This window comes from Sus scrofa, chromosome 5 (assembly GCF_054392235.1).
Source record: "Sus scrofa isolate SSC_HxYL_T2T_F1_AM1 chromosome 5, Sscrofa_HxYL_maternal_Yorkshire_Landrace_v2.0, whole genome shotgun sequence".
Classification (NCBI taxonomy): Eukaryota; Metazoa; Chordata; class Mammalia; order Artiodactyla; family Suidae; genus Sus; species Sus scrofa.
In genome coordinates, this window is record NC_139387.1 from 66,310,461 (window position 1) to 66,337,716 (window position 27,256).

Consider the following 27,256-nt stretch of genomic DNA (forward strand, 5'->3'; position numbering starts at 1 on the left):
AATTTAATTGTAATATAAAATTATAATATAGAATATTGTATACAAATATATTTTTTTCAGGAGTTCCCATCGTGGCTCAGTGGTTAATGAATCTGACTAGTAACCATGAGGTTGCGGGTTCAATTCCTGGCCTCTCTCAGTGGGTTAAGGATCTGGCGTTGCTGTAAGCTGTGGTGTAGGCTTGGATCCTGTGTGGCTGTGGCATAGGCCGGCAGCTGTAGCTCTGATTAGACCCCTAGCCTGGGAACCTCCATATGCCACGGGTGTAGCCATAGAAAAGACAAAAAGACAATATATATATATATATATTTTTTTTTTTTTCAGACTATATAGGTTACTCACAGCCCCATAGAGATTCATTACAACCCCTTGGAAGTTGAATCTGCAGTCTAAGAAGATTCAGAAAGAGCAAAATACCCCAGGTTTATATAACACAGTTTGCTTCAGTCATAGGAAGGCTTGTTTGACAGCCTGGGGCAGCCAGGTCCTCTATCATATGCCTTTTTTTCTTTTTTTCTTTTTTTTTTTTGTCTTTTTAGGACTGCACCCGCAGCATATGGAGGTCCCCAGACTAGGGGTCGAATCGGAACTGTAGCTGCAGGCCTGTGCCACAGCCACAGCAACATCAGATCTGAGCCGTGTCTGCGACCTACACCACAGCTCACGGCAATGCCAGATCCTTAACCCACAGAGCAAGGCCAGAGATCAAACCCACAACCTCATGGTTCCTAGTTGGATTTCTTTCTGTTGCTCCATGATAGGAATTCCGAGTGTTATAACTTCTAAGTCCATCCATCTGATTCTACTTGAGTTGCAGCCCCGATAACTAGAATGAGGCTCATCTTGGGGCCTTAGAGTTTTGTGGGATCATTGTTGTATTTCTTTGTTTCCTCTTTTGCAATTTTGTCTTCTCAGTTCCTGGATCTCCCATTATTCAGATGTTGGATCTCTTGGCTTCATCCTCTGATTTTCTGTTCTCTTCTATTTCCTACTTCATTGCCTTTTTACTTGACCTTCTGGAATATTTCGTTCAAGTTTATCTTCCAACCTCTCTACTGAATTTTTGTTTCTGTTGTATTTTTAATTCTCAGAGCTCTTTGATCTCAGAAACATATATTTATAGCATTCTGGGGATGTTCTGGGTGGTTTAGGATGTGATATCTTCTATTATTTCTCTAAGAAAATGAACTCTGTGAGGTTTTTTCTGCTTCCTATACCTCTGTAAGAAATCCCAGAATCAGTTTCTCATGGCTCTTGCAATTCAGGCCTATCTCTTCCCCTGTCGCCATACTCAGGCTCCTTATGGAAAGTTCCTTAGTCATTTGTGCCTCTTGTCACTGGACTTTTACTGCTTCTAGGGCCATCACATGTTACTACTTGCTGTCTCCTAAGCACTGCATGTTCTCTGTCTCTAGCAAGATATCTCCTATGAGGAACGGGCCTGTGAAGGTGGGAAGTTTGCCACAGTGGAAATGACAGATAAGCCTGTGGATGAGGCTCTACGGGAAGCAATGCCCAAAGTGATGAAATATGTGGGAGGTTCCAATGACAAAGGTGAGTCCCCTAAAGGACTGGCTGTGGTCTCATAGGCCAGTATGGCATAGTCTCATTTCGTCGATGGAAAGTACAGTGGCCACAAGGCACCTGTCACTGTTTCAGTGGTACATGAGCTTGCTGTGCTACCTGAGCAGGGAGGCTCTGGGGAGACCCACTGACTTGATGCCAGCGTCCGCCTGACTTTGTATTTTTATAGGCTTTTTAAACACAATATATCCTGCTTCTGTTACTTATTTCATAATTATTTTCCACTGTATCTAAATAATTATTATCTTAAGCATAATTATTAATAGCTAAATCATACTGTATCTTGTGCCTGTAATTTGCTTTAATATATCACTCCTGTTTGGAACATTTATGTGAATCCAGTTTTTCACAATTATAAATTCTGCTGTAAGGAAAATCCTGTGACCTATAGCCTTTTCTGTATTTTGGATTATTTCCTTAAAATGGACAATTAGAAAGGAAGTAATAGATACAGATATATTTACAGTCTTGATATATATTACTAAGTAATTTTTTTCCAGATGAGTTGCATCACTGTGCTCTTACTGTTAGAAACGGTGAGGGAAGAAGGAGGCAGAGATGGGAGCAATGAGATCTCAAGCAGGTTTATCTACCAACAGAGTGGCCAGGAGCACTGAGCAGAGGGAACTCAAGCTTAGGGAGCAGCTAGTAATATAGGGAAAGGGGTATTTTTTATTTTTAGCATGTTCTATTTTTAGCACAGGTGCTTGAGGTATTAAGAAACAGGGAAGATACAAGTTTTGTTATAATTTAAGTTTCTCCAGCTATTCTTGTCTGGCAGCTTTGTATTTCATTTTATACAGTTACCACCTAACACTTACTTCCAGTGTATACAAATGAGAGGTGTTTTGTATGTGTCTGACAATATATTTTAATGCCTGAAATGTTTATTACTAATTTCAAGAAAAAAGTATTGTCTTGAAAGAAGAGTGAGATTAGCAGATCTTCCACATGCCTGAACAGCTCCTGTCTCTAATACCCACCTCTCTCTGCGGGGGTTTGTGTTTTCAGGAATTGGGATGGGAATGACCGTTCCTATTTCCTTTGCCGTGTTCCCCAGCGACGGTGGCTCCCTACAGAAGAAATTAAAAGTCTGGTTCCGGATTCCAAATGAATTTCAAAGCAACCCACCGGTTCCCAGCGATGACAGCATTAAGATCGAGGAGAGGGAAAGCATCACCGTCTATTCTTTGTAAGGAGATGATTCTGCGTATCCCAGGGGGGGCACTTGATTTCCCTAACCACTCCTTGAATCATCTGCAGTGAGCATTTGCACTCAATTTATGTCCCCCACCCCCGTTTTGAGAAATAATTGACATCTAACATAGCATTCATTTAAAGTATCCGCCATAATGCTTTGATACATATATATATATATATATATTATGCAACAAGTATTGCCATTTAGTTAGCATCCTTCACTTGATACAGTTAAATTTTTTTCTTGAGATGAAAAATTGTAAGATCCACTCTCTTAGTAACTTTCAAATACACAGGACAGTATTGTTACTACAGTCGCCTTGCTGTGTGTTTCATCCCCAGGGCTAAATTTATCTTAGAGCTGGATGTTTCTCCCTTTTGACCATCTTCACCCATTTCTCTCACCCACCACCTTCCCACTCTCTGGCAACCACCGATCTGTTCTATCTATAAGTTCAGTTTTTTGGTTTTTTGGGGTTTTTGTAATTTCACATGTAAGATTACACAGTATTTCCTTTCCTCTGACGTTTCATTTAGCATTATGCCCTCAAGCTCCATCCAAGTTGTCACAAATGGCAAGAGTTCCTTCTTTTTATGGCTGAATAATATTTCCTCATATGTATACACCACATCTTCTTTATCCATTCCTCTGTCTATGGACCATTAGGTTATTTCTACATCTTGGCTGTTGTAAATAGTGTTGCAACAAACATAAGGGTGCCAGTATGTCTTCAAGCTAGCGATTTCACTTCCTTTGGATATATACCCAGAAGTGGAATTGCTGGATCCACATGGTAGTTCTATTTTTAATTTTTTGAGGAACTTCCATGCTGTTTTCTATAGTGGCTGCACCAATTTATTTATTTATTTTATAGCAACATTATTTTTAAAAAATTTTATTATAATTCATTTACAATGTTCCATCAATTTCTGCTGTATAGCAAAGTGACCCAGTTATTCATGTATACACATTCTTTTTCTCATATTATCTTCTATCCTGTTCCATCACAAGTGATTGGATATAGTTCCCTGTGCTCTATAGCAAGACCTCATCACCTGTCCATTCTAAACGTAATAGCTTGCATCTACCAGCCCCAAACTCCCAGTCTGTCCCACTCCTTCTTCCTCCCCCTTGGCAACCACAAGTCTGTTCTCTTTGTCCATGAGTTTGTTTCTATTCTATAGATAGGTTCATTTGTGCCATATTTTAGATTCCACAATAAGTGATATCATATGGTATTTTTATCTTTTTCATGATAGCCATTCTACAAGTGTGATGCGACATCTCACTGTAGTTTTGATTTGAATTTCCCTGAGGGTTAGTGACATTGAGCATCTTTTCATGTACCTGTTGGCCATTCATATACCTTCTTTGCGAAAATGTCTATTCAGAGCCTCTGCCCATTTTTTAATCAGGTTTTTTGGGTTTGTTTTTCTTTTTCTTTTTGTTTTACTCTTGAGCTGTGTGAGTTTTTATATATCTTGGATATTTACTCATTACATGTATATGATTTACAAATAGTTTCTCCCATTTGATAGGTTGTCTTATTATGTTGATGGTTTCCTCTGCTGTACAGAAGCTTCATAGTCTGATGAGGTCCCACTTGTTAATTTTTCTTTTGTTGCCTGTGGTTTTGGTGTCAAATACAAAAAAATTATGGCAAGACTGATGTCAAGGAGGTTACCACCCAGGGAGTCTTCTCAGAATTTTACAGGGTCAGGTCTTATGTTCAAGCCTTTCATCCATTTTGAGTTGATGTTTGTGTGTGGTGTAAGACAGAAGTCCCGTTTCATTTGTTGAAGAGATTGTCCTTTCCCTGTTGTGCATTCTTAGCTTCCTTGTTGTAAATTAGTTGACCATCTACACATGAGTTTATTTCTGGAGACTCTTTTCTGGTCCATTGATCTGTGTATCTGTTTTTATGTCAATACCATACTGTTTTGGTTATAATAGCTATGTAATATAGTTAGAAATCAGGAAATATGATGCCTTCAGCTTTGTTCTTTTTCCAAAATGCTTTGGCTATTCAGGGTCTTTTGCACTTTTATACAAGTTTTAAAGTGGTTTTTCTTTTTTTTAATTTTTTTAAATTTTAAGTGAGAATTGCAATGATTTTTAATTTTTTTATTTTTTACTTATATTTTATTTATTTATTTTTGCTTTTTAGGGCCTGACCCGCAACATATGGAGGTTCCCAGGCTAGGGGTCTAATCAGAGCTACAGCTGCCAGCCTATGCCACAGTCATAGCAACACAGGATCTGAGCCTTGTCTGAGACCTACACCACAGCTCACAGCAACACCAGATCCTTAACCCACTGAGCAAGTCAGAGATCAAACCTGCAACTTCATGGTTCCTAGTCAGATTCGTTAACCACTGCGCCACAATGGGAACTCCAAGATTGTTTTTCTGTAAAAAAAAATCCATTGGAATTTTGATAGGGTCTGCATTAAATCTGTGGATTGCTTTGGGCAGTATGAACATTTGAGCAATGTCAGTTCTTCCGATCCATGAACATAGAATAACTTTCCATTTATTTGTGTCCTCTCCAAATATTCTATTAATGCCTTATAATTTTCAACATAGAGATCTTTCACCTCCTTGGTTAAGTTTTTTCCTAGGTATTTTGTTCTTTTCGATGCAATTGTAAACAGGATTGTCGTCTTAATTTCTCTTTGTAAATTCATATTGTTGAATTAAGTAAGAAATACTGCAGAGTTCTCTTGTGGAGCAGCAGGTTAAGGATTCAGCATTGTCACTACAGTGGCCTGGGTTGCTGCTGTGGTGCAGATTCAATCCCCAGCCCAGGAAGTTCCACATGCCACAGAGGTTGCCAAAAAAAAAAAAGGTCCCAACAGTTCTCATTTAAATTTCTTCAGCCAGAGTTCCTGTCGTGGTGCAGTGGAAACAAATTCAACTAGGAACCATGACGTTGCAGGTTTAATCCCTGGCCTCACTCTGTGGGTTAAGGATCTAGCATTGCCGTTAGCTGTGGTATAAGTCGAAGATGCAGCTCGGATCTGGTGTTGCTGTGGCTGTGGTGTAAGCTGACAGCTAAAGCTCTGATTAGACCCCTAGCCTGGGAACTTCCATATGCTGCGGGTTCGGCCCTAAAAAGACAAAAAGACCAAAAAACAAAAAAATTAAAGAAAGAATAAATAAATACATAGATAAATTTCTTCAGGCTTCAGCATACAGACATTTCCAGTTGCAAAAGTAGCTTAGATAATAGAGAGTATCCCCTCAGCTTAAGCTGAGCCCGTACATGAGCCACAGCAGGGTTCTGACAGATTTAGGGACCACCTAAGTCAAGCTGTAGTTTGGGGTCATGACTATGAGGGAAGCATAAAGGGCAGGCGATACCTAATTTTCACCCCACACTCCCCTTGAATGCCAGAAGGGCAGGGGGCATATGCCAGAGTGGGACCACCACCCCCTTAGTCATTTGTGGTCTGTGGTCCTTTGAGCAGGGCACACATGCACTCCATGAGTCTAGTCCTGTTTCCAGGGCCCCACTGGGGTCAAGTTCCTTTGACTGTAGAGAATGACAGGCGCAAGTGGTTGCATGATTTTATTCTTTGGGTCCCACTCTCCTCTCAAAAGCCAGTTCTCTTCTCGATAATCCGTGACTCCCCAGTTGTCAGACAATTCCTGTGTGACAGGCAGAGACCAGGTGCTTCTCCAGGAGTAGCCATAGGTTGGGGTTGGTTCTTGCTCGTGAAAAATAAATATATGAATAATCTCGCACTGGACAGTTTTTGTCCACTCTCAGGGGCCTCCAGCCTTAGTTACTATTTAGCTGAGCTGCTCCAGCTCTGCACCAATGCTGAGAATGTAAGCCTGGCTGCTCTGGGCAGTCCTAGGCCAGGTGATGCAGAGCTCCCCAGGGGACAGTGAGTGGACTGCAGCTGGGCAGCTCGTTTGGGAGTCTAAAAAAGTCCTTCAGACTTTTCAGCCTTCACTGTGGTGGCTGTAGAGGAAGCAAACTCTACTTAAATGTTATCAGGAATATCTTTTCCCTGGGCAGGGACTTGGGTGGGGAAACAGGGCACCTATTGTGCAAAATTTAAGGAAGCACTCACCCTCACAGTTGTCCAAGTGTATGTAGTATTGGCCCTGAGAGTGAGTGCCTCCTTAAATCTTGCACCCCAGGTGTCTCAGCCATCTCATCCTCTGTCCTTTCCATCCTCTTTCCTGTAACTTGGGAGGCAGCCTGGAGTAATATAATGAATCTTAGATGATGCTTGGGAAGTTAGTTCCTTTAAAACTTAATTTCCTCAGAGTTCCCATTGTGGCTCAGTGGAAAGGATCCCAACTAGTATCCATGAGGATGTGGGTTCCATCCCTGGCCTTGCTCAATGGGTTAAGGATCTGGCATTGCCATGAGCTGTGGCATAGGTCACAGATGTGGCTCAGATCTGGCATTGCTGTGGCTGTGGTGTAGACCAGCAGCTAATAATATAACCTACCTCATAGGATTATCATTAGAGAGTATCTTTTGGTATTTATTAAGACATGATTTATAGCCTACTTAATGTTTATGACCTGTAGTAGGTTTCAGTAATTAGTCCTTCCCTTTGCCCCTTCTTATTTCATAAGAATGAGGTTGGTGCAATTAAATCAGGTCACATAAGACTTCAAGTAGAAGGGATTAGTTTCTTTTTTTTTTTTTTTTTTTTTTTTTTTTTGTCTTTTGTCTTTTTGGTTGTTGTTGTTGTTATTGTTGCTATTTCTTGGGCCGCTCCCGCGGCATATGGAGGTTCCCAGGCTAGGGGTTGAATCGGAGCTGTAGCCACCGGCCTACGCCAGAGCCACAGCAACGCGGGATCCGAGCCGCGTCTGCAACCTACACCACAGCTCACGGCAACGCCGGATCGTTAACCCACTGAGCAAGGGCAGGGACCGAACCCGCAACCTCATGGTTCCTAGTCGGATTCGTTAACCACTGCGCCACGACGGGAACTCCGGGATTAGTTTCTAATTGTTTTTTTCCCCCTCAAACCCAGGAGAAAGACTTGGTCCAATTTTTTTCTTTTGCCTTTAACTGTTTAGTATGGAAATCTTCAAACTTATAAAAAGATAGAGAATAAAATAATGAAACCGTGTGCACCCATCACTCACCTTCAATGATCACTGACTCAAGCCAGTTTTGTGTCATGTGTACTCACAACTTCCACCCAGTCCCTACCCTAAATTATTTTTAGGTGAATTCCAGACATTTTATTATTTCATTCATAAATACTTCAAAGTGAAGACTTTTTTTTTTTTTTTTTTTTTGCTTTTTTAGGGCTGAACCTGCATCATATGAAAGTTCCCAGGCTATTCCCAGGCTAGGGGTAGAATCGGAGCTTCGGCGGCTGGCCTAGACCACAGCCACAACAACTCTGGATCCAAGCCGCAAAGCCGGATCCTTAACCCACTGAGCCAGGCGGGGGATCGAACCCACATCCTTATGGACACCAGTCAGGTTCATTACCACTGAGCCATGACCGGATCTCCGCAAAGTGAAGACTTTTTAAAAATACAATCATAATGTCTCATTATTCTTAACATTTTTAACAGCAGTGCATTAATGTTAAAGTAATTTAAAATATCCAGTGTTCACTTTTCTCCCATTATCCCATAATTTGTTCTTACAGTTTGTTTAAATCTGGATCCAAATAAGATCTATCCGTGGCAATTAGCTGGTACATCCTTGAAGCTTTTATTAACTTGTAGATTTCCTCACCACCACACTTTTTCACTTTTCTTTGCAGGTTAGGGATCATTTGTCCCAGTGTTTTCCACAGTCTGATTTTGCTGGTTTCCTTTCTGTGGCATTTGAACACGTTCCTCTGTCCCTAGTAATGCCCATAAATCAGTCATTGGAACTAGAGGCATGATCAGATTCAAGTTTGAGTTTAGGAGCTTGAGGTTGGTAGATGCCAAGTACCACATTTACAATGGGTAAGCAATGAGGTCCTACTGTATAGCACAGGGAACAAAATCCAGTCTCCTGGAATAGACCAGGATGGAAGAAAATATGAGAAAAAGAATGTATTATGTATATTATGTAATATATGTAATTATATATATAACATTTTTACTTATGTATAATATATATTAACTTTTTTTTTTGTCTTTTTGTATTTTCCAGGGCCACAGCCTCAGCATATGGAGGTTCCCAGGCTAGGGGTCTAATCGGAGCTGTAGCCACCAGCCGACACCACAGCCACAGCAACGCAGAATCCGAGCCACGTCTGCAACCTACACCACAGCTCACAGCAACGCCGGATCCTTAACCCACTGAGCAAGGCCAGGGATCGAACCCACAAACTTATGGTTCCCATTCGGATTCGTTAACTACTGAGCCATGACAGGAACGCCTATATTAACATTTTATTTATTTATTTATTTATTTATTTTTCTCTTTTTGTCTTTTTGTCTTTCCTAGGGCTGCACCCACAACATATAGAGGTTCCCAGGCTAGGGCTCTAATCAGAGCTGTAGCCACCGGCCTGTGCCACAGCCACAGCCACAGCAACGCCAGATCCAAAGCCGCATCTGTGACCTACACCACAGCTCATGGCAACGCCAGATCCCCAACCCACTGAGCAAGGGCAGGGATCGAACCTGCAACCTCAGGGTTCACAGGGAACCCGCAACCTCATGGTTCCCAGTTGGACTCATTAACCACTGCGCCACAATGGGAACTCCTATATTAACATTTTTAACAGCAATGCATTAATGTTAAACTAATTTAAAATATCCAGTGTATATAATACGATATACATATTGTGTGTGTGTGTGTGTGTATATATATATATATATATGACATTATTTTTCTCATATTATTATACATTCTTTTTCTCATACATGACTGGGTCACTTTGCCATACAGCAGACATTGGCACAGCATTGTAAATCAATTATACTTGAATTTTTAAAAACATTTTTAAAAAGTATGAGTTTGGGGCAAGGATGTTTCATAGCTGGGGTTGTGTGCCTCCATCTGGGGCTCCTGCATTTACTTGGCTCTCTTTTTGTGATATTCATGACAGTAGGCCGTCATTTCCCAGGTACCTTGTTTCCTTAGAGCTATTGTGCCTTCTGCTATGCCATTAACTCGACCTCCAGAGGATAATAGTTTCTATTCTTCCTTCCTCATTTGTTAGCTGGAATACTTCAGTAAAGAGAAACTTCCCCTCGTCTGTTCTTTGGTTGCCCTGAGATAGAGTCCTGGGGGGAAAAGCCAGTACCTTCTCTTCAGCTTGGTGCCATCCCTCTATCAGTTTTCCAAATAATGACTTCACTTCCTGACATCCTCCAAAGGGTAGGTAGTGTTCACCTCTGTTGGTGTTGGTGTTGGGTTTTTTGGGCCACACTTGCGGCATGAGGAAGTTCTAGGGCCAGGGATCAAACCTAAGCCACAGCAGTGACAACCCCAGATCCTTAACCACTAGGCCACCAGGGAACTCCTTGATCTCGGGGGGGGGGGTTGAGTATCAGTATAAACATATGAATTCCAACATAATGTCTTTCAATACTTTGCAGCTATTATTCTTACTGATGCCCAAACTGTCCCATCTTTGGCCAGTGAAGCCTCTTCAGATGAGTTTCTTGGTCCTTTGACGTGACCTTGGTGATCTCTGGTGACTTCCTTGGTTTCTGATAGGATTCGGTGTTTCAAGCACATCTTGACATGTCTGGCTCTGGAGCTGGATTAGCCATTTCTGCAAGGAGCCCTGGTTCCTTTTGGTGGAAAAAGGAATCACTTTAAAAGGTTCTATTCACACCAGATGTGCAGAAGTTTCCTTTACTGCAGCTTAAACAGAGGAGAATGACAAATATGGTATCTAGCCTGGCTCAGTGAATTTTTTTTTTTTTAACCTAAGTTAGCATCTGATCCAAAGTTAGTATCTGGTGGTTCCTCAACTATCCACTTGGTGTCACTGCACAGTCGAGTGTGCACTAAAAGTTCCTGTCTGTGGAAGGCCGAGTTACTGGCATAGCAGAAGGCACAAGCATTGTTTCAACTACACAGTTGAGTGCAGTAGATGACAAAGTTCATTCTAAAATCCTCTTTTTTTTTTTTTTTTTTGTCTGTAGGGCCACACCCATGACATATGGAAATTCACAGGCTAAGGGTAGAATTGGAGCTACAGCTGCCAGCCTAGGCCACAACCACAGCCATGCCAGATCCGAGCTGCATCTGCAAGCTACACCACAGCTCGCAACAACACCAGATCCTTAATCCATTGAGCAAGGCCAGGGATCAAACCCACATCCTCATGGATACTAGTCGGGTTCGTTAACCACTGAGCCATTACGGGAACTCTCAGCCTTACATCCTTAATTTGGTCTTCCTTTTTTATAACCTTATAAAGGGATGTCTACAAAGGGATTATACATTGATTAGCATTATGTATTACCAGTGCTTTTTCAAATGCTCTTTTTTTTTATTATAGTTGATTTGCAGTGTTGTGCCTACAAGTGCTTTTTTAAACGAACAGAAGGCTGTGAAAAAAATGACAGGATCAGAATTTTTTCCATATTAGAATTATTCTCACACTTACACTGTCCCTCTATTAAGGCCACTTAGAGCTCAGCTCCTTGGTGCAGTTCAGCAGAGACCAGCAGCAGGAGAGGTTTGCTGGTGTGACAAAACTTCCGTGGTCTGAACGCAGTGTCTGGGCATAAAGGAAAGAGCTGGAACCCCGGAGCTCATTGTCAGGGTGACTGTGCTCCAAGCTCAGCGCTACTGAGCAGCCAGAGGACCTTTGGCATCTCTCCAAGCCTGTCTGTGCCTCAGTGTCTTCATCTGTGAAATGGGAGTAAGAGTACCTCCCCCTGGGGTCTCTGTGAGGACGAATGTGATATCCGCAAAAGGCTAACAATGCTAGTCGTTTGGTAGATACTCAGGGAATGCCAGCCTGTTCTCTTCCTGGCTTTACCGCCTTCTGAGAATTAGGTAAAGTTTTACTAGAATGAACCGAAAAAGTCAAACTGCAGATACACTGGAGTTACAACCTAAACTCTTAATAATTATGAGCTTTATACCTTTGGGTCTCTGAGCTTCAGTTTTTCTCATCTATAAAATAGAACTTGGAGTTCCCATTGTGGCACAGCAGAAACGAATCTGACTAGTATCCATGAGGACGCAGGTTCGATCCCTGGCCTCCCTCAGTGAGTTGGGGATCCAGCATTGCCATGAGCTGTGGTGTAGGTTGAAGACATGGCTCCAATCCTGTGTTGCCATGGCTGTGGGGTAGGCCAGCAGCTGAAGCTCCAATTGGACCCCTAGCCTAGAAACTTCCATATGCCGCGGGTGTGGCCCTAAAAAGCCAAAAAAAAAAAAAAAAAAAAAGATAGAACTTAGCTGAGTTCCCTTGTGGTGCAGCAGGTTAAATATCTGCTGTTGTCACTGCAGCCGCCTAGGTTGCTGCTATGATGTGGGTTCAATCCCTGGCCCAGGAACTTCCACATGCTGCTGGCACAGGCAAAAATAAAAATAAAATAGAATTTAGCAGAGTTTCCTGGTGGACTAGCAATAAGGATCGGGCATCCTTACTGCTGTGGCATGGGTCAATTCCTAGCCCGGGAACTTCTGCATGCCACAGGCACAGCTAAAATAAAATAAAAATAGAAATTAGGGTGCATTGTTGGGAGTGTCCAGTGAAGTTGTGTATATGACAGTACTTTGTCAGCTCAGAAGCAATGCCTCTAGGGTTGCTGACTTGTTTCTCTCTCTGAATGAGAATCTGCTAGTGCAGCTTGGGAAGTTTGGCCTAGAGGAAGAGGAGTTTGAAAGAAAGGTCCAGCTGCTCAGCCCCTAGGCTATTCCTATAATTACACTTAGGAGATCTGTAGACCAGTGTTGGCTAAGCGCCTAGGGTGTCCCAACATCATCTGCATCACAGGAGGTTTGGGCCATGGGCGACATAATACAGCCTTGCCTCCTTGACTTGCCCAACACCCAAGCTCTTGTGTCAACTTCCAGGGGCCTCACCTGACAGTTCTATCAAAAATAGCTCCCTGGAGTTCCCATTGTGGCGCAGTCGTTAATGAATCCGACTAGGAACCATGAGGTTGCAGATTCGATCCCTAGCCTCGCTCAGTGAGTTAAGGATCCAGCGTTGCCGTGAGCTGTGGTATGGGTTGCAGACACAGCTCGGATACTGCGTTGCTGTAGCTCTGGTGCACGCCGGTGGCTATAGCTCTAATCGGACCCCTGGCCTGGGAACCTCCATATGCCACGGGAAGTGGCCCTAGAAAAGGCAAAAAGACAAAAAACAAACAAACAACAAAAATAGCTCTCTGGGCATTCCCATTGTCTCTCAGCGGGTTAAGAACCCAACATACTATCCATGAGGATGCGGGTTTGATCCCTGGCCTCTCTCAGTGGGTTAAGGATCCAGCGTAGGTCACAGATGCTGCTTGAATCTATCATTGCTGTGGCTGTGGCATAGGCCAGTGGCCAATCCGATTCGATCCCTAACCTGGGAACTTCCATATGCCACAGGTGCAGCCTTAAAAAAAAAAAAAGAAAGAAAAAACTCCCTATCTTTTTCTGCCCCTTTACTCTGCTTTATTTCTCCCCATATCTCTTATCATCATCTGCATTATATAACTATTTGTTCATTTATTTACTGTCCTCTCCCTCACTAGAATGTTCTTTCGGGCAGGGCCTTTGACTGGTCTCTAATAAGTGCTCAGTTAACAGTTGGTGAATAAGTAAATGAATGACAGTCTTGGTTCTTGCCTTCCCTGCACTTCGCTTTTCTTGCTCTCCCCGCTGGAGATCTTGGTGCCATAGCTTCAGCTGTCACCCTTCCATCAGCAACTTTCTACCCTGACCTCTGTCCAGCTCCCTTGAATGTCTTATCATTCCTCAGACTCAAAGTAAAGACCAAAGCAGGGCTATTTACACATTCATTCATTCATTCACTCATTCAAAAAAAAAAAATCACATCTTCATTCATTGACTCTATGTCAGCAATAGTTTCAGGTGCTGAAAATAGAGTTGGGAATAAGCCAAAACGCTGCTCCTTGAGGCGAGAGAAACATTCTAGTGTGGGGACTAGGAAAAAAAAAAAAAAAAAGTATCTCAAGATATTTCAGGACAGTGGCATTCCAGATCTAAGAGGTGGTGTCTGTGGATTGAAATTACAAGGAAGCATAATCCTACTCAAAGTGAAAAATATTCGGGCATAACCTGTCTGGAGGTAAAATGGACAGAGGACAAGGCAGTGCAGCCCTTGCCCTGGAGGAATTTAAGCACCATCTGAACAGGTGACAGTTATGCACAGAATGTGTGTACTAAGGGAAGTTTCGTTGCATTTGATGGAGATGTGTTGGGTGCTTCTGATATTTAAGCCACCTCACCTTTAAGTGCTTCCAGGGATAACATTCTGTATCTAAAACCTGATTAATCACCCTTCATTCTCCGCTCAACTGCTCAGTTGTTCCTCTGGTCTTTTACAAACTGGTACTTGGAAGGAGCTTCCGTCACCACATCACCATATCCAGTGGATGAGCCCACATCAGCAAGACGGCTGCCTTTGCTCCCAGGCCCCCCCTAGGAGCCTGTGTCCATAAACCCCCTTGAGTGTCCCCCAAATGGACATGTCCAAAGGGAACTCTGATGCCCTTCCACCCCGACCCCTGTGTTCTGTCTCCCGGAAGGTCCCCTCCACCCTGCCCATCCTGTTCAGATCCACCCTGACGCCTTCACCTTCCACGTCGCCGGTGGCCAAGTCCTAGTCACCTCCTCCATCCACACAGCCATCTCTCTTCCTCACCTCTTGCCCGAGGCCTCCTGACTGGCTCTAGTTTTAGCCCCTCTGCCTCTTCTGGGTTGTGCTTTTGTCACACTGCTTCCCCCTGCTCTCTGGCTCTGGCTGTGGGCTTCTGCCCGAGGCACACCGGGGAGTTAGGACCAGAGCCCAAGGTATTGATAAAATGAGAAAGGGACACTTTGGGTTAGGTCCCCTTCACTGCAGGCTCTACAGGGAAGCCTGGTAAAATGGCCTGTGATGGCCTGTGCAGCCCTCCACACCTTAGCCTGGTCTCAAAGCATCCCACCCCCACCTCCCAAAGCCCACCTTGAACACACACATGCAGTATCCATTCCCAGACCTTCACTCAAGCAGCCAGCTCCTCTCAGCCCCTCCCAGCCTCTGCTCATGGGAAGCCCTGTGAAGAAGGGATTTTTGTCACATTGTTCATTGTCAGCAGCATCAGGAAGAGGCGTATGATAAATACTGCCTGAGGAGTTCCCTGGTGGCTTAACAGATTAAGGATCTGGTGTTGTCACTCACTGCTGTAGCACAGGTTTCTTTCTTTTTTTTTTTTTTTTTGCTTTTTTGCTTTTTAGGGCCACACCTACAGTATATGGAGGTTCCCAGGCTAGGGGTCAAATTGGAGCTACAGCTGCCGGCCTATGCCAGAGCCACAGCAACGCAGGATCCAAGCCTCATCTTCGACCTACACCACAGCTCACGGCAACGCCACATCCTTAACCCACTGAGCAAGGCCAGGGATCGAACCCGAAACCTCACAGTTCCTAGTCGGATTCATTTCTGCTGCACCATGATGAGAACTCCTGCAGCACAGGTCTGATCCCTGGACCCAGATCTTCTGTGTGCCACAGATGCAGCAGGAAATAAAAAAAAAGGTAGCTGCTTGATGTCATGCCCTCCATAGCATCCTTCCCTTTGCCCTCTAAGTTAGAACCCATCTTTCCCTATGCCCCACCCCTGGAGCACTCCATGTGTACCTCCTACCTCCACTCTAGTGTTTTCTCTTGCGCTGCATAATCTGTGTGTATTTCTGTTCTGCCCACGACAGTTAGACCTTGCCTGGATGGAAAGGCTCCCCCGTCATCTTTACGGCTCTGTGTTGTCGAGGGTGTGTTTCCTGCCCAGTGGTGCTCAACTCAGTAAGCCTGGTTTAGTCGGATCCATTGAAAGGCCATGTGGTGTCACGTTTCCTCCCTGTTGGTGTGAGTTATCAGCTCTTCATCTTAGCCTCCTCTTGCCGAGCATAGCGCTGTCTGCATAGCAGACTCGCCGTGAGTCTGTGCTGACCTGTTGATTGTGAAAGTTTTAGACCAAGTCAGATGCTCAGGCAGAGAGTCATTCCATTTCTCCTCCTCCTCGCTGCGTGCCTGCTCCAGGGCGCTCCCCTCGAGGTAACATGTTGTGAGTTTCTGGACCTTGGACCAAAGCCTCCATCTGTCAGCTCACGTCACTGATGCCTACGTCATTCCCCCATCCCAGCTCTTCCAGACGTTTTTTAGTCAGTTCCTTTTGTATTTCTGGAATCCAGGGCGTGTGGGGGCCTTCCTCAGTTCCTATGGTAACCAGATTCTTGGTTGGGAATACTGAGTTTTGATGGTTGGGTGAGATAAAACACAGAGCCCTGGAGGAAGAGTTGCTCTGAAGATGGAGACGTAGAGGCTTGTTAACAGACTTACAGACAAAAGACTACAGACATCTCATTTCTTTCCTTTGAGAAGCTCACTGCGCTTTATTAGTGTTCCTTAATTCAGATGTGCCCATGAACTTGGAGAACTGTGTCCACGGCGTGGTTATCCTCTGTGTGCGGTGTGGAAGCCAAGGCAGGGAGGCACCAGGCAGACAGAGCTGAGCCTCCTTTGCATCTGAGGGCTTTGGAGCCAGGAGAGGCTTTGGTTTTTTTCGATTCTGTGATGGGGGTTAGGGGGAGGCGGTTAGACCGGCAGGTGGCAGCACGCATGAACCTGTTCCACTGCTCACCCAGCTTTGCTTGTTTCCCAATTGAAAGGTAGAATGCTTTCTTTATTCTTTTCTGTTTTCCTTTATTCTTTGCTTTTTCTTTCTTTCTTTCTTTCTTTCTTTCTTTCTTTCTTTCTTTCTTTCTTTCTTTCTTTCTTGCTTGCTTGCTTGCTTGCTTTTTATGGCCACACTCGCAGCATATGGAAGTTCTCAGGCTAGGGATGGAATCTGAGCTACAGCTACTGACCTAGCTCACAGCACTCAGGACCCCAGACGAGCCTGTGACCTACACCACAGCTCACGGCAGCGCTGGATCTTTTGACCCACTGAGTGCGGCCAGAGGTCGAATCTGTGTTCTCAGGGATACTAGTTGGGTTCGTTACCGATGAGCCACAGTGGGGACCTCCCAGAATGCTTTCTTGATGTAGCAACAGGGAAATTTTCCTCATTTACATGCATCTCCATTAGCCAGGGAATAAGTCTTTTTAAATATCCAGGATTTTTTTGTTGTTGTTGTCTTTTTGCCTTTTCTAGGGCCACTCCCATGGCATATGGAAGTTCCCAGGCTAGGGGTCTAATTGGAGCTGTAGCTGCAGGCCTCTGCCACAGCCACAGCAACGAAGGACCAGAGCCGCATCTGCGACTTATACCACAGCTCACAGCAACACCGGATCCTTAACTCACTGAGCAAGGCCAGGGATTGAACCCTCATCTTCATGGATACTAGTCGGATTCGTTAACCACTGTGCCACAACGGGAACTCCTAAAAATCCAGGCTTTTTTTCATAATGCATTTAAGATTCCCCGAATGATGACATTCTCACATCCTTCTCTGCTGGATCTCCTTGGACTCAGCTCCTTCTCAGTAGCCTCGGCCGAGTCCTCTTCCTCCACCCACCACCTGGGGACTCGGATTCCCGAGAACAGCCTGCTGACCCTCTTGTTTGCTCACCACCCAGGCCTCATCCCTCCTGGCCGTGACCATGGCCAGCACCTACTCACGGTGACTCCCATTCCCGTTAGCTCTGACTCCAGTTCCTTTCTGAGGCTAAGGAGATTTCACAGGTCCTGACACACACTTGGCACAGTAACTGGTGCGTGCATGTGTTTCACAGAGGCTCCTTCACATCAACGTGCCACCCCACAGGATGATGAGCCCACACCCACCCCTCCTCTCCAAGGGGACACTTCAGCCCGGAATCCCCATTCTGGTTGGTGGCAGTTTCCTAGACTTCCCTCCCACTCCCCCTCACCACTTCCTAAATTGTCCAGGCCTTTGTCGCCACCGCCACCGCTGTCAGTGCTGCTGCCGTCTCACACTCCTCACAGGCGGTTCTTGGCCTCCTGTGGCTCCATTTCCCCCTCCCTCCTCTGCCACCAGAAGGGTCTCTGCAAAACCCCATCTGAGCACGGCAGTCCCTTAACTTTCAAACCCCACCATGGGCCCACCTTTGTATCTAAGGTCAAGCTCAGAGTCCTTAGGTCAAGCTTCAAGGCCCTTCCCAAGGGAGCCCCAGTCAGTCTACTTTTCCTGTTTGAATTCCTGCCACTGTGCCTTTAGTAGATGCTTCGGATTTTATTCTGTGTGTGAGTGGCTATGGAGGCCAACAGGCTTCAGTGCTCTCATCCTTAGGGCTGTCAACCTGCAGTAACTTATGCTGTTTATCCTGGAATTTTTTTTTGGTTTTTTTTGTCCTTCGTCCTTTTGGGGCCGCACCAGCAGCATATGGAGGTTCCCAGGCTAGGGGTCTAATCGGAGCTGTTGTTGCCAGGCGACACTAGAGCCACAGCAATGCCAGATCCGAGCAGCGTCTGCAACCTGCACCACAGCTCACAGCAACACCAAATCCTTAACCCACTGAGTGAGGCAGGGATCAAACCCGCAACTTCATGGTTCCCAATTGGATTCGTTTCCGCTGCACCACGACGGGAACTCCATATCCTGGAATTGTTCGTTCAGCCAGAGGGTCAAATATGTGTGTTAGGTGCTCAGAACACACCACTGAACAAAGAGTGACAAAGATCCCTGCCCTCTTGGGGCCTGTATTACACCAGGGGACTCAAACCATAAACAATGAATAATTCCTGTAGTGTGTTAGAAGAGGGGGGGGTTGGAATGCTGAAGAAGGAATCAAGGAAGGAAGGGAGGAAAAGGAAGAATGAGGGAGAGGAATGGGGTTACAAGATAGTAGGGTTTCGAGAGGAAGCCTGATTGAAGACGTGAGATTGTTAATTGAGCCAGTCTTCATTCTTTTCGTTTTGGCCTCACCTGTAGCATGCAGAAGTTGCTGGGCCAGGGATCGAACCTGCACCACAGCTGTAACCAGAGCCACAACAATGACAATGCTGGTTCCTGGTGTCTGAGCCACCAGAGAACTCCCACGCCAGTCTTCATTATTAAGCCATCTTCCTGGGCTCAGGATCATTACTTTATTATTTTTTGGTTTTTTTTTTTGCCATTTCCTTGGGCCGCTCCAATGGCATATGGAGGTTTCCAGGCTAGGGGTCTAATTGGAGCTGTAGCTGCTGGCCTACGCCAGAGCCACAGCAATGCTGGATCTGAGCCACGTCTGCAACCTACACTACAGCTCACGGCAACGCCGGATCCTTAACCCACTGAGCAAGGCCAGGATCGAACCTGCAACCTCATGGTTCCCAGTCGGATTCGTTAACCACTGAGCCACAACGGGAACTCTAGGATCTTAACTTTAGATCACCGTCTTATCCTTCACCTCTAGAGGCGAGAACTGAATGTCTGTTCAGAGCCAATTGCAGAGTAACAATAGCTACTGTTTGCTGTGAGTTTCCCATGTGATGGGGACAAGGCTGAGAAGTTTGCACAGTCTTCTCTTTTTTAATCTTTACAACAGCCTTCTGAGACTGGTGCCTTCATCCCTACAATAACCCTGCAATTGACATTCTGAATGCTTAGCAAGCATGACTAACCGCTTATAAAAGAGCAAAACAGCAAAACGTGAGTCATAGAACCCCACCAAAAATAATGCATTTGGCCGAATCTTGGCTTGGGGCAGATTGAGACCTTTGAGTCATAAAGCTCATTAGAAGTGGGGATGGATTTGACTCTAATAAAGATTTTCGTGCAGCCCAGATTTAGAGTGGTATATTTAGGGTAGGTCACAGGATGAATTTTGGAGCAGAGGCAGATGATGTAAGAAGAGAATAATAGTCTTGAAAATTCGAGCTTTTATTGCTTCTCTGTCCCCGCCTTCTGCCCTCAAGAGAAAACCCTGCTTTTGGGGGGGGGGATCTATACTTACTAGAAAAAGAAGGCTTTCATGATTTGAGCAGGAGAAGGGATTTATTAAAAGTGACTTCTTTATTTGGGGCTTGCTTAAAACTTGCCTGGGGCCCTCCCCAGGCTTCCTCGGGTTCCTGCCTTTGGTAGCTCTGTTTTTTGCTTTGTTTTCTTTTTACAGCCGCCCCCGGGACATATGGAAGTTCCAATGCTGGATCCTTAACCCACTAACGCCAGGCCAGAGATTAAACTGACGCCCCCACAGGACAACCCAGATCATTAATCACCTGCATCACAGTGGGAGCTGGCTCTGTCTTTTAAACAAAGCTGCCCCTTGTCCCTGCTGGGATGTGCTTGCCCCTTAGAACCACTCTGCTGCGGGAGGAGGGTGAGTGCCACTCTCCCCTAACTCCCCTGGTCTTGCTTCCCCAGCTGGAAATGGAGAGGCAGGGAAGACGAGCAGCTGGGACTGCAGAAGGACAAAAGGATGACAGCGTGGCCTGGGGAGAAGTCACCCTCCCATCTCCAGGAAGTTTCCGAAAGGGCAGGGAAGCTCACTTTAGTACTTAGTGCAGTACTGGTTCCAGACTGCTTCCAGGACCCCCATAGACACCAAAATCCAAGGATGCTCGGGTCTCTTACATAAAATGGCATAGTAACTGCATGTAATCTACATACATCCTTCTGTATACTTTAAATCATCTCTAGATTCCTTATAATACCTCTTAGTGTAAATGCTATGTAAATGGACAGCACACAGCAAATTTAAGTTTCGACTTGGGGAACTTTCAGGCATTTTTTTCCCAAATATTTTCAATCTGCAGTTGGCTGAATCTGCAGGTGCAGAACCCACCACTACAGAGGACCATTTGTTCTGTGTTTTGGGATCTACATTAGAATTTTTTACATCCACAACTGTATTTAATGCTCATAACCGCCTTGGAAGAAAAAGGAAACATCTCAATTTTTTTCTTTTGCATGTCCTTTTTTTTGGGGGGGGGTCTTTTCTAGGGCCTCATCCCTGGCATATGGAGGTTTCCAGGCTAGGGGTCGAATCGGAGCTGTAGGCACCGGCCTACACCAGAGCCACAGCAACGCGGGATCCGAGCCACATCTTCAACCTATACCACAGCTCACGGCAACACCAGGTTCTTAACCCACTGAGCGAGGTCAGGGATCGAACCCATAACCTCATGGTTCCTAGTTGGATTTGTTAACCACTAAGCTATGACGGGAACTCCTGCCTGTCTTTTCATTTCTTTCTTTCTTTATTTAAATCTTATGGGGGTGTAGTTGATTTACAATGTTGTGTTAGTTTCAGGTGTACAGCAAAGTGAATTAGTTATACATAGGTATATAACCATTCTTTCTCAGATTCTTTTCCTGTGTAAGCTATTACAGAATATTGAGTAGAGTTCCCTGTGCTCTACAGTTGGTCCTAGTTATTTATTTATTTTATATATAGAAAGTGTGTATATGTTAATCCCGGGCTCCTCATTTATCCCCTCCCCCTGTGTTTCCCCTTTGGTAACCAGACATTTGATTTCAGATCCGTGAGTCTGTTTCTGTTTTGTAAATAAGTTCACATGTATCATGTTTTTATTAGATTTCCCATATACATGATATCCTAGGATATTTGTCTTTCTCTGTCTGACTGACTTCACTTAGTAAAACTTACCTCAATTGACAAAGGAGGCTCTGAGCTGGATGAGATGCGGGCCACCTCTGGAGGAACGGGAGGACCACACTCTTACCACAGTGGCATGCTCATCATGACAAGGGTGGGGAGTGACTGCTTTTTTTTTTGCTTTTTAGGGCCGCACCCAAGGCATATGGAGGTTCCCAGTGCAGGGGTCAAATCAGAGCTGTAGCTGCCAGCCTATGCCACAGTCACAGCAACTTGGGATCCGAGCCACATCTGAAACCTACACCACAACTCACAGCAATGCTAGATCCTTAACCCACTGAGGAGGCCAGGGATCGAAGCTGTGTCCTCATGGATGCTAGTCAGATTCGTTAACCGCTGAGCCAATCGGAACCCCTAGAGTAACTACTTTTTTGAAAAATCCCCCTCCCTCTGAGACCAGCTTTCTTAACCTTCCCCTTGCTCTGTGCCCTCAGGCAGTTTGGTGGTTACGCCAAGGAAGCTGACTATGTGGCTCGTGCCGCCCAGCTGCGCACTGCCCTGGAGGGCATAGCCACCTGCCGGAGTGACGTCTACTTCTGCACAGGCTATGACCCTCCCATGAAGCCCTACGGACGTCGCAACGAGGTCTGGCTGGTAAAGGCATGAGTGATTGAGCCAGTGCATCCGGGGTGGGGGAGGTGCCAGCTTCTGTGCCCACTTCCTCCAGGCCAAGCAGAAACCCCTGGGCATCCCCAGTAACCAGCTCTCCTTCATGGCCATTCAGTCACTGCCAATGTTCTGAGATAAGCACATTCTAGCTCCTGAGGCTCTTTTTCTCATGGTGGGAAATAGTACACCCACGATTGATATATGTCTTTCTAAAGGACTGAGAAAGTTCTGTAGTTGACCAGAAAAACCCAGCGGCATTTTTCCAGCTCTCTAGATCCCTAAAAACTGATTTTTTTTAAATGATCAAAACTGTATTTTTGTTATGGAAGGAGAAATGTGATTTATGTGTGATCTTTCATCTGTGATTCTTATAATAGCTTTCTTTAAAAAGAAACTGAAAATAAAGATCTTTGACTTAAACAACTGAGACAAATCCTAAGTGTGGTTATTTCCAAGATTCCAGAGTCTTATAGAAACTGTGACGGTGTTCACTGTCGCAGGAATCCTATGTTCAGAGGTTCAAAGTCCTTCAGGCTATAAACCCAAAGATCCTGGGGTAGGAGGACGTGCACCACGTGCTCGAATGGCTCCAAAATTAAAATCAAGGCCATTTCCTGGGACTGGGTCGTAGTGATTCCATGATCAGAGGTTGAGAAGCCTGTCTGTAGCAATGGGCCACAAATAATCACAGTATCCTCATGCTCAACCCTGGAAGCAAGAGGACCTGCCCACAAGGTTTTTGCAGGGTGACAAGATTAGAAAAAGCTAGCTCCCTGGTGGCCTAGTGGATAAGAATTCAGTGTTGTCACTGCTTGGCTCAGGTTCAGTCCCTGTAGGTACCATAGCACAATTCTGCATCCTCCTGCTTATGTGAGTGCCTGTGGGCGATAGGGTATCTGTATATAAGCAGAGTGGGGCTCTTGGCTGAGCTCAGGGAGTTGGTCATCCCCTGTTTAAGGAAGACCTCCTCATTTACCTTTGGCTTCTCCACTCTTGAGTAATGTTACTTTGATCTTGAGCCCGGTAATTGAAGCTTCATAGCATGCCACAAGGATGGGTATTTATTTGGTTAAATGCCATGAATTTTTGCCTTTGAATGTATATTCTTGACTAGCTCTAGGTTTTTCCTTTAGGAGTATTCCGTTTCTATAGCAACCGTCATTCCCTAGGAATTAGGGGACAGGCTCAAGCGATATCCACGAATGATGAATCAAGAATCAATCCACGTAAGGCGGAAATGGCCAGAGTGAACTGAAGGTGTGGCAGAATTTGGGGGGGGGTGCTGGGTAGAGCTATCTCATAATCAAACATCAGGTAAAAAAAACTTGAATTACCTTTTTCTTGGCAATGAATTAATTACACCTTCATCAAAAAGCCATTTTATGAGCTGGCTCAAACACAGCATCTTCTCAAATCCTGCCTCTTGCTCTCTCCTGGGTTCCTTACCCTCCAGCAGCACAAGAATAAATGCTAGTTCCCATATGATAGCTGCCAATTTCCTGCTCGAACTGCTCCCACACCTAGAAATCCCCCCACACCTCCCTATCCATCCTCTACCCGTCCCTCGAGTCCCAGCTCCAGTCTTTGAATTCCTCCCTGATCCCTCCAGTTACACCCCCCCTTCCTTTGTGATTTATAGTCCCCATGTCACCACATAGCATAAGGGTATGTATACAGTAGATGCTCAGTATTTGGCGGGGGTGGGGGGTGGGGGGAAGGGATCTCAAATCCCAGACTGGGGACTGAACCAGGATCACAGCAGTGAAAGCCCCGAGTCCTGACCACTAGACCAGCAGGGAACTCTCTGTCCATCTTCTTAATATAGATCAGTTTGAATTTTAAAAAATAAGAGCTATTGGAATTCCCTCTGTGGCACAACGAAATTGACAATGTCTATGGGGCAGCTGGGATACATGTTCCATCCACAGCCCGGCGCAGTGGGTTAAGGATCCAGCATTGCTGCAGCTATGGCGTGGGTAGCAGCTCCGGCTTGGATTTGATCCCTGGCCCAAGAACTCCATATGCTGAAGGGAGGCCAAAATATAAAAATTTATAAAAATAAGAGCTATCAATAGCTACCTACCATTTATGAAGCATTTCCCACGTCCCAGGCTCTATGCAAACTCATACATGAATTACCTCATTTATTAGACACCAAAACCCTGCGAGGCCATCACGGGCACCACCTTCTCCACCCCATTTACAGATGAACCAGGGCGGCTCACACTCCGGGTTGCAGAGACAGTACCTGACTGAGCCAGAATTTGAACCTGGGCAGTTTAGGTCCAAGACTTAATACTACCAAACCCTCAGTTCAGTGTCTATTTTCCTAGTCTGGCGAAGAAAGGAGATGAGGCAGAATGTGACTGTAAGAAAGTGTCCTGGGTGCATGAAGTGCCAAGCCCACCATCCAAGGAGAATCCTGTCACCTGTGCTAGGGGCCAGGTCTCTGTATAATTTATTCTGAGGCTCAACCAGGGTATCAGGGATATAATCCCTATGTCTCTAAGGCATAGGCCACCTGGAACAGAGAGGAACAAACTCCATGAACTTAAAACTCCAGAAAGAGCACAGAGACCCAGCAGCAAACTATGGGCCACCTGTCAAGTCAGCAGCCTTGCCCGTCCTCTCTCCCTTTGTGAATTAAAATTCAGCTAAAAAAAATTCTTATGCCACCACTACTAACACAGGACCATCGTCCTTCTGTTTTCAAACAATGTCTACAGGAGTTCCCGCTGTGGCTCAGTGGGTTAAAAATCAGACTAGTATCCACGAGGATACAGGTTCCATCCCTGGCCTCGCACAGTGGGTTAAAGGATTTGGCGTGCATAGCTTGCAGATGTGGCTCTCATCTGGCATTGCTGTGGCTGTGGTGTAGGCTGGCAGCTGCAGCTCCGATTCAACCCCTAGCCTGGGAACTTCCACATGCTGGAGGTGTGGCCATAAAAAGAAAAAAAAATGTCTACAACAGAGATACCCTTTTCTTCCAGTTTTAATGAAATATAATTGACAAGTTTAAGATGTACAGCATAATGATGTGACTTCCACAATAAGTTTAGTAAACACCCATAATCTCATATAGAAACAACATTCAAGAAATAAGGGGAAAAAAGGAGTTCCTGCTGTGGCGCAGTGGGTTAAGAATCTCACTCCACAGAGTTCCCACTGTGGCATAATGGAATCAGCAGCATCTTGGGAGCGCTGGGACACAGTTTCAATCTCCGGCCCAGCACAGTGGGTTAAGGATCTGGCATTGCCACAGCTTCAGCTTAAGTCGCAACTGCAGCTTGGATCTGATCCTAGGCCTGGGAACTCCATGTGCCACAGGGCAGCCAAAAAAAAAAAAAAAGAATCTGACTGCAGAGCTTGGGTCACTGTAGAGGTGCAAGTTCCATCTCAGGCCCAGCAACAGTGGGTCTAGGATCCAGCATTGCTGCATTTGTGGTACAGGTCACAGCTGCAGCTGGGATTCAACTCCTGGCTGGGAACTTCCATGTGCCATGGGTGAAGTCAAAATTTTTTTTAATTAAAAAATTTAAAAATAAATAGAAAAAAAATTTCCTGGTAATGAGAACTCAGGATTTACTCTCTTAACAGCTTTCCTATATGACAGATGTCAGTGTCATTGCATTTACCCTGTCATACATTACATCCCTAGAACTTATTTATCTTATAACTGGAAGTTGGTATCTTTTGTGTGCCTTTACCCAATCCTCCCCACCCCCACCCCCACCCCCCTATCAGGTTGGATGCTCCTCTGCACCAGGTGACACTGACACCTAGTCTCCCCCCTTGCATTCCTCCTTTGGCACCTGTGACCTGTCAGTCTCCAGGTGCTCCACCTCGGACCACATCCCTACTTTTATTGGATTCTGTCTCTGGCGCAGCCCTTAAATGTTGGTGTTCTGGGACTGGGGGGCTGGAAGGCTTTGGAGGGGGGCATGGTGTGTCCTCCTACTGTCCCATCACATCACCCTGCACACTCTCTCAAGATGAGCCCATCCACGGCACCCACAGGTCCTGTGACCATCCATGTCCTGGTGACTCCCGAGCATCCATTTCTAGCCCATCTCTCTTCCTGACTTAATTTTTTGGTGCATCCAATCTCTTTTAAAAACATAGCCTCGGGCCTTCAGAAGTAAGAAACAAGTCTGTGGCTGAGACATACTCTGAACTGTCCCTCAAGCTTTGTCCCTTATGTGTTGTGACACAAAAACATAAAAGCTTTGAAATAAACACGTGCGAAGGATCCTAAGGCATTGCTAAGATCCCTTCTCTTTGGTGGGGGGGGGGTCTCTTTCTAGGAGGAAGTGGAAATAGTCATTTATTCTTCACGTTACAGCTCAGAGTACATCTCAAGTATTGGTCAGCATGTCTCGCCAATTAAATATGATTTTCTTGAGTGTCGATATTTAGGATTATTCATGTTTGTACTCTCAGCACCCAGCAGAACACTGGTACGTAACAAAAGCTCAGCATATGATTGCAGGGTGAATAAATGAATGAATGTGTTTCGCAGTTCATGCAACTGCTGAAAGCAAGCTGAGAAAGGAGGATGGAGAGGGATAGCCAGGCCACCTGTGTGCTGTCCAGCTTGGTATATGTCCTGACGCCAATAGGAAGCGGGACACAAAGCACGAAAGGTAAAAATATGCCTGTAAGCTCCAAATGCCTATCTCCAATGACCTGTTCGACATATTCACACAAATAATTCACAAATTTCTCAGACTCCATGTGCCCAAAAAGGAACTCTCGGTTCAGATGCTTTCATCCCCCAAAACCTTTTCCTCCCTCCATCATCCTTGTCTCTCTAAATAGCACTACTATTCATGAACTTGCTCAGGTCAAAACAAACAAACAAAAAACAGGAGTTCCCACTGTAGGTCAGTAGTAACAAGCCCAACTAGTATCCATGAGGATTCGGGTTTGATCCCTGGCTTCACTCAGTGGGTCCAGCATTGCTGCAAGCTGTGGCATAGGTCACAGACATGGCTCGGATCTGGTGTTGCTATGGCTGTGGTGTAGATCAAAGACTCGGCTTGGATCCCGAGTTGCTGTGGCTGTGGTATAAGTCAGCAGCTGCAGCTCTGATGCAACCCCTAGCCTGGGAACTCCTGTATCCCACGGGTCTGGCCCATTAAAAAAAGAAAAAAATGAAATCATCATAAGACACAAATTTTCCTC

At 45.2% G+C, this 27,256-nt stretch overlaps 1 protein-coding gene and 1 long non-coding RNA gene across 3 annotated transcripts in view; one reads left to right on the plus strand and one right to left on the minus strand.

Moving 5' to 3' along the window:
* HEBP1 (heme binding protein 1) overlaps positions 1–22,069 on the plus strand; it is a 30,836-nt gene extending 8,767 nt beyond the window's left edge. The window contains exons 2-4 of one of the 2 annotated variants that reach the window (XR_014845333.1): positions 1,416–1,554; positions 2,596–4,166; positions 4,989–5,265. Coding sequence is in view for 1 of the 2 variants with exons in the window: in NM_001011509.1 (NP_001011509.1) it covers positions 1,416–1,554; positions 2,596–2,776; positions 21,898–22,069 (492 nt within the window). In the remaining variant the exon portion in view is untranslated. Of the gene's footprint in view, positions 1–1,415; positions 1,555–2,595; positions 4,167–4,988; positions 5,266–21,897 lie in introns of those variants that run through there. The other variant, NM_001011509.1, reaches the window with a different exon arrangement.
* LOC146403400 (uncharacterized) overlaps positions 1–27,256 on the minus strand; it is a 1,275,680-nt gene that overhangs the window by 1,061,406 nt on the left and 187,018 nt on the right. The gene's annotated exons all lie outside the window — the stretch shown is intronic.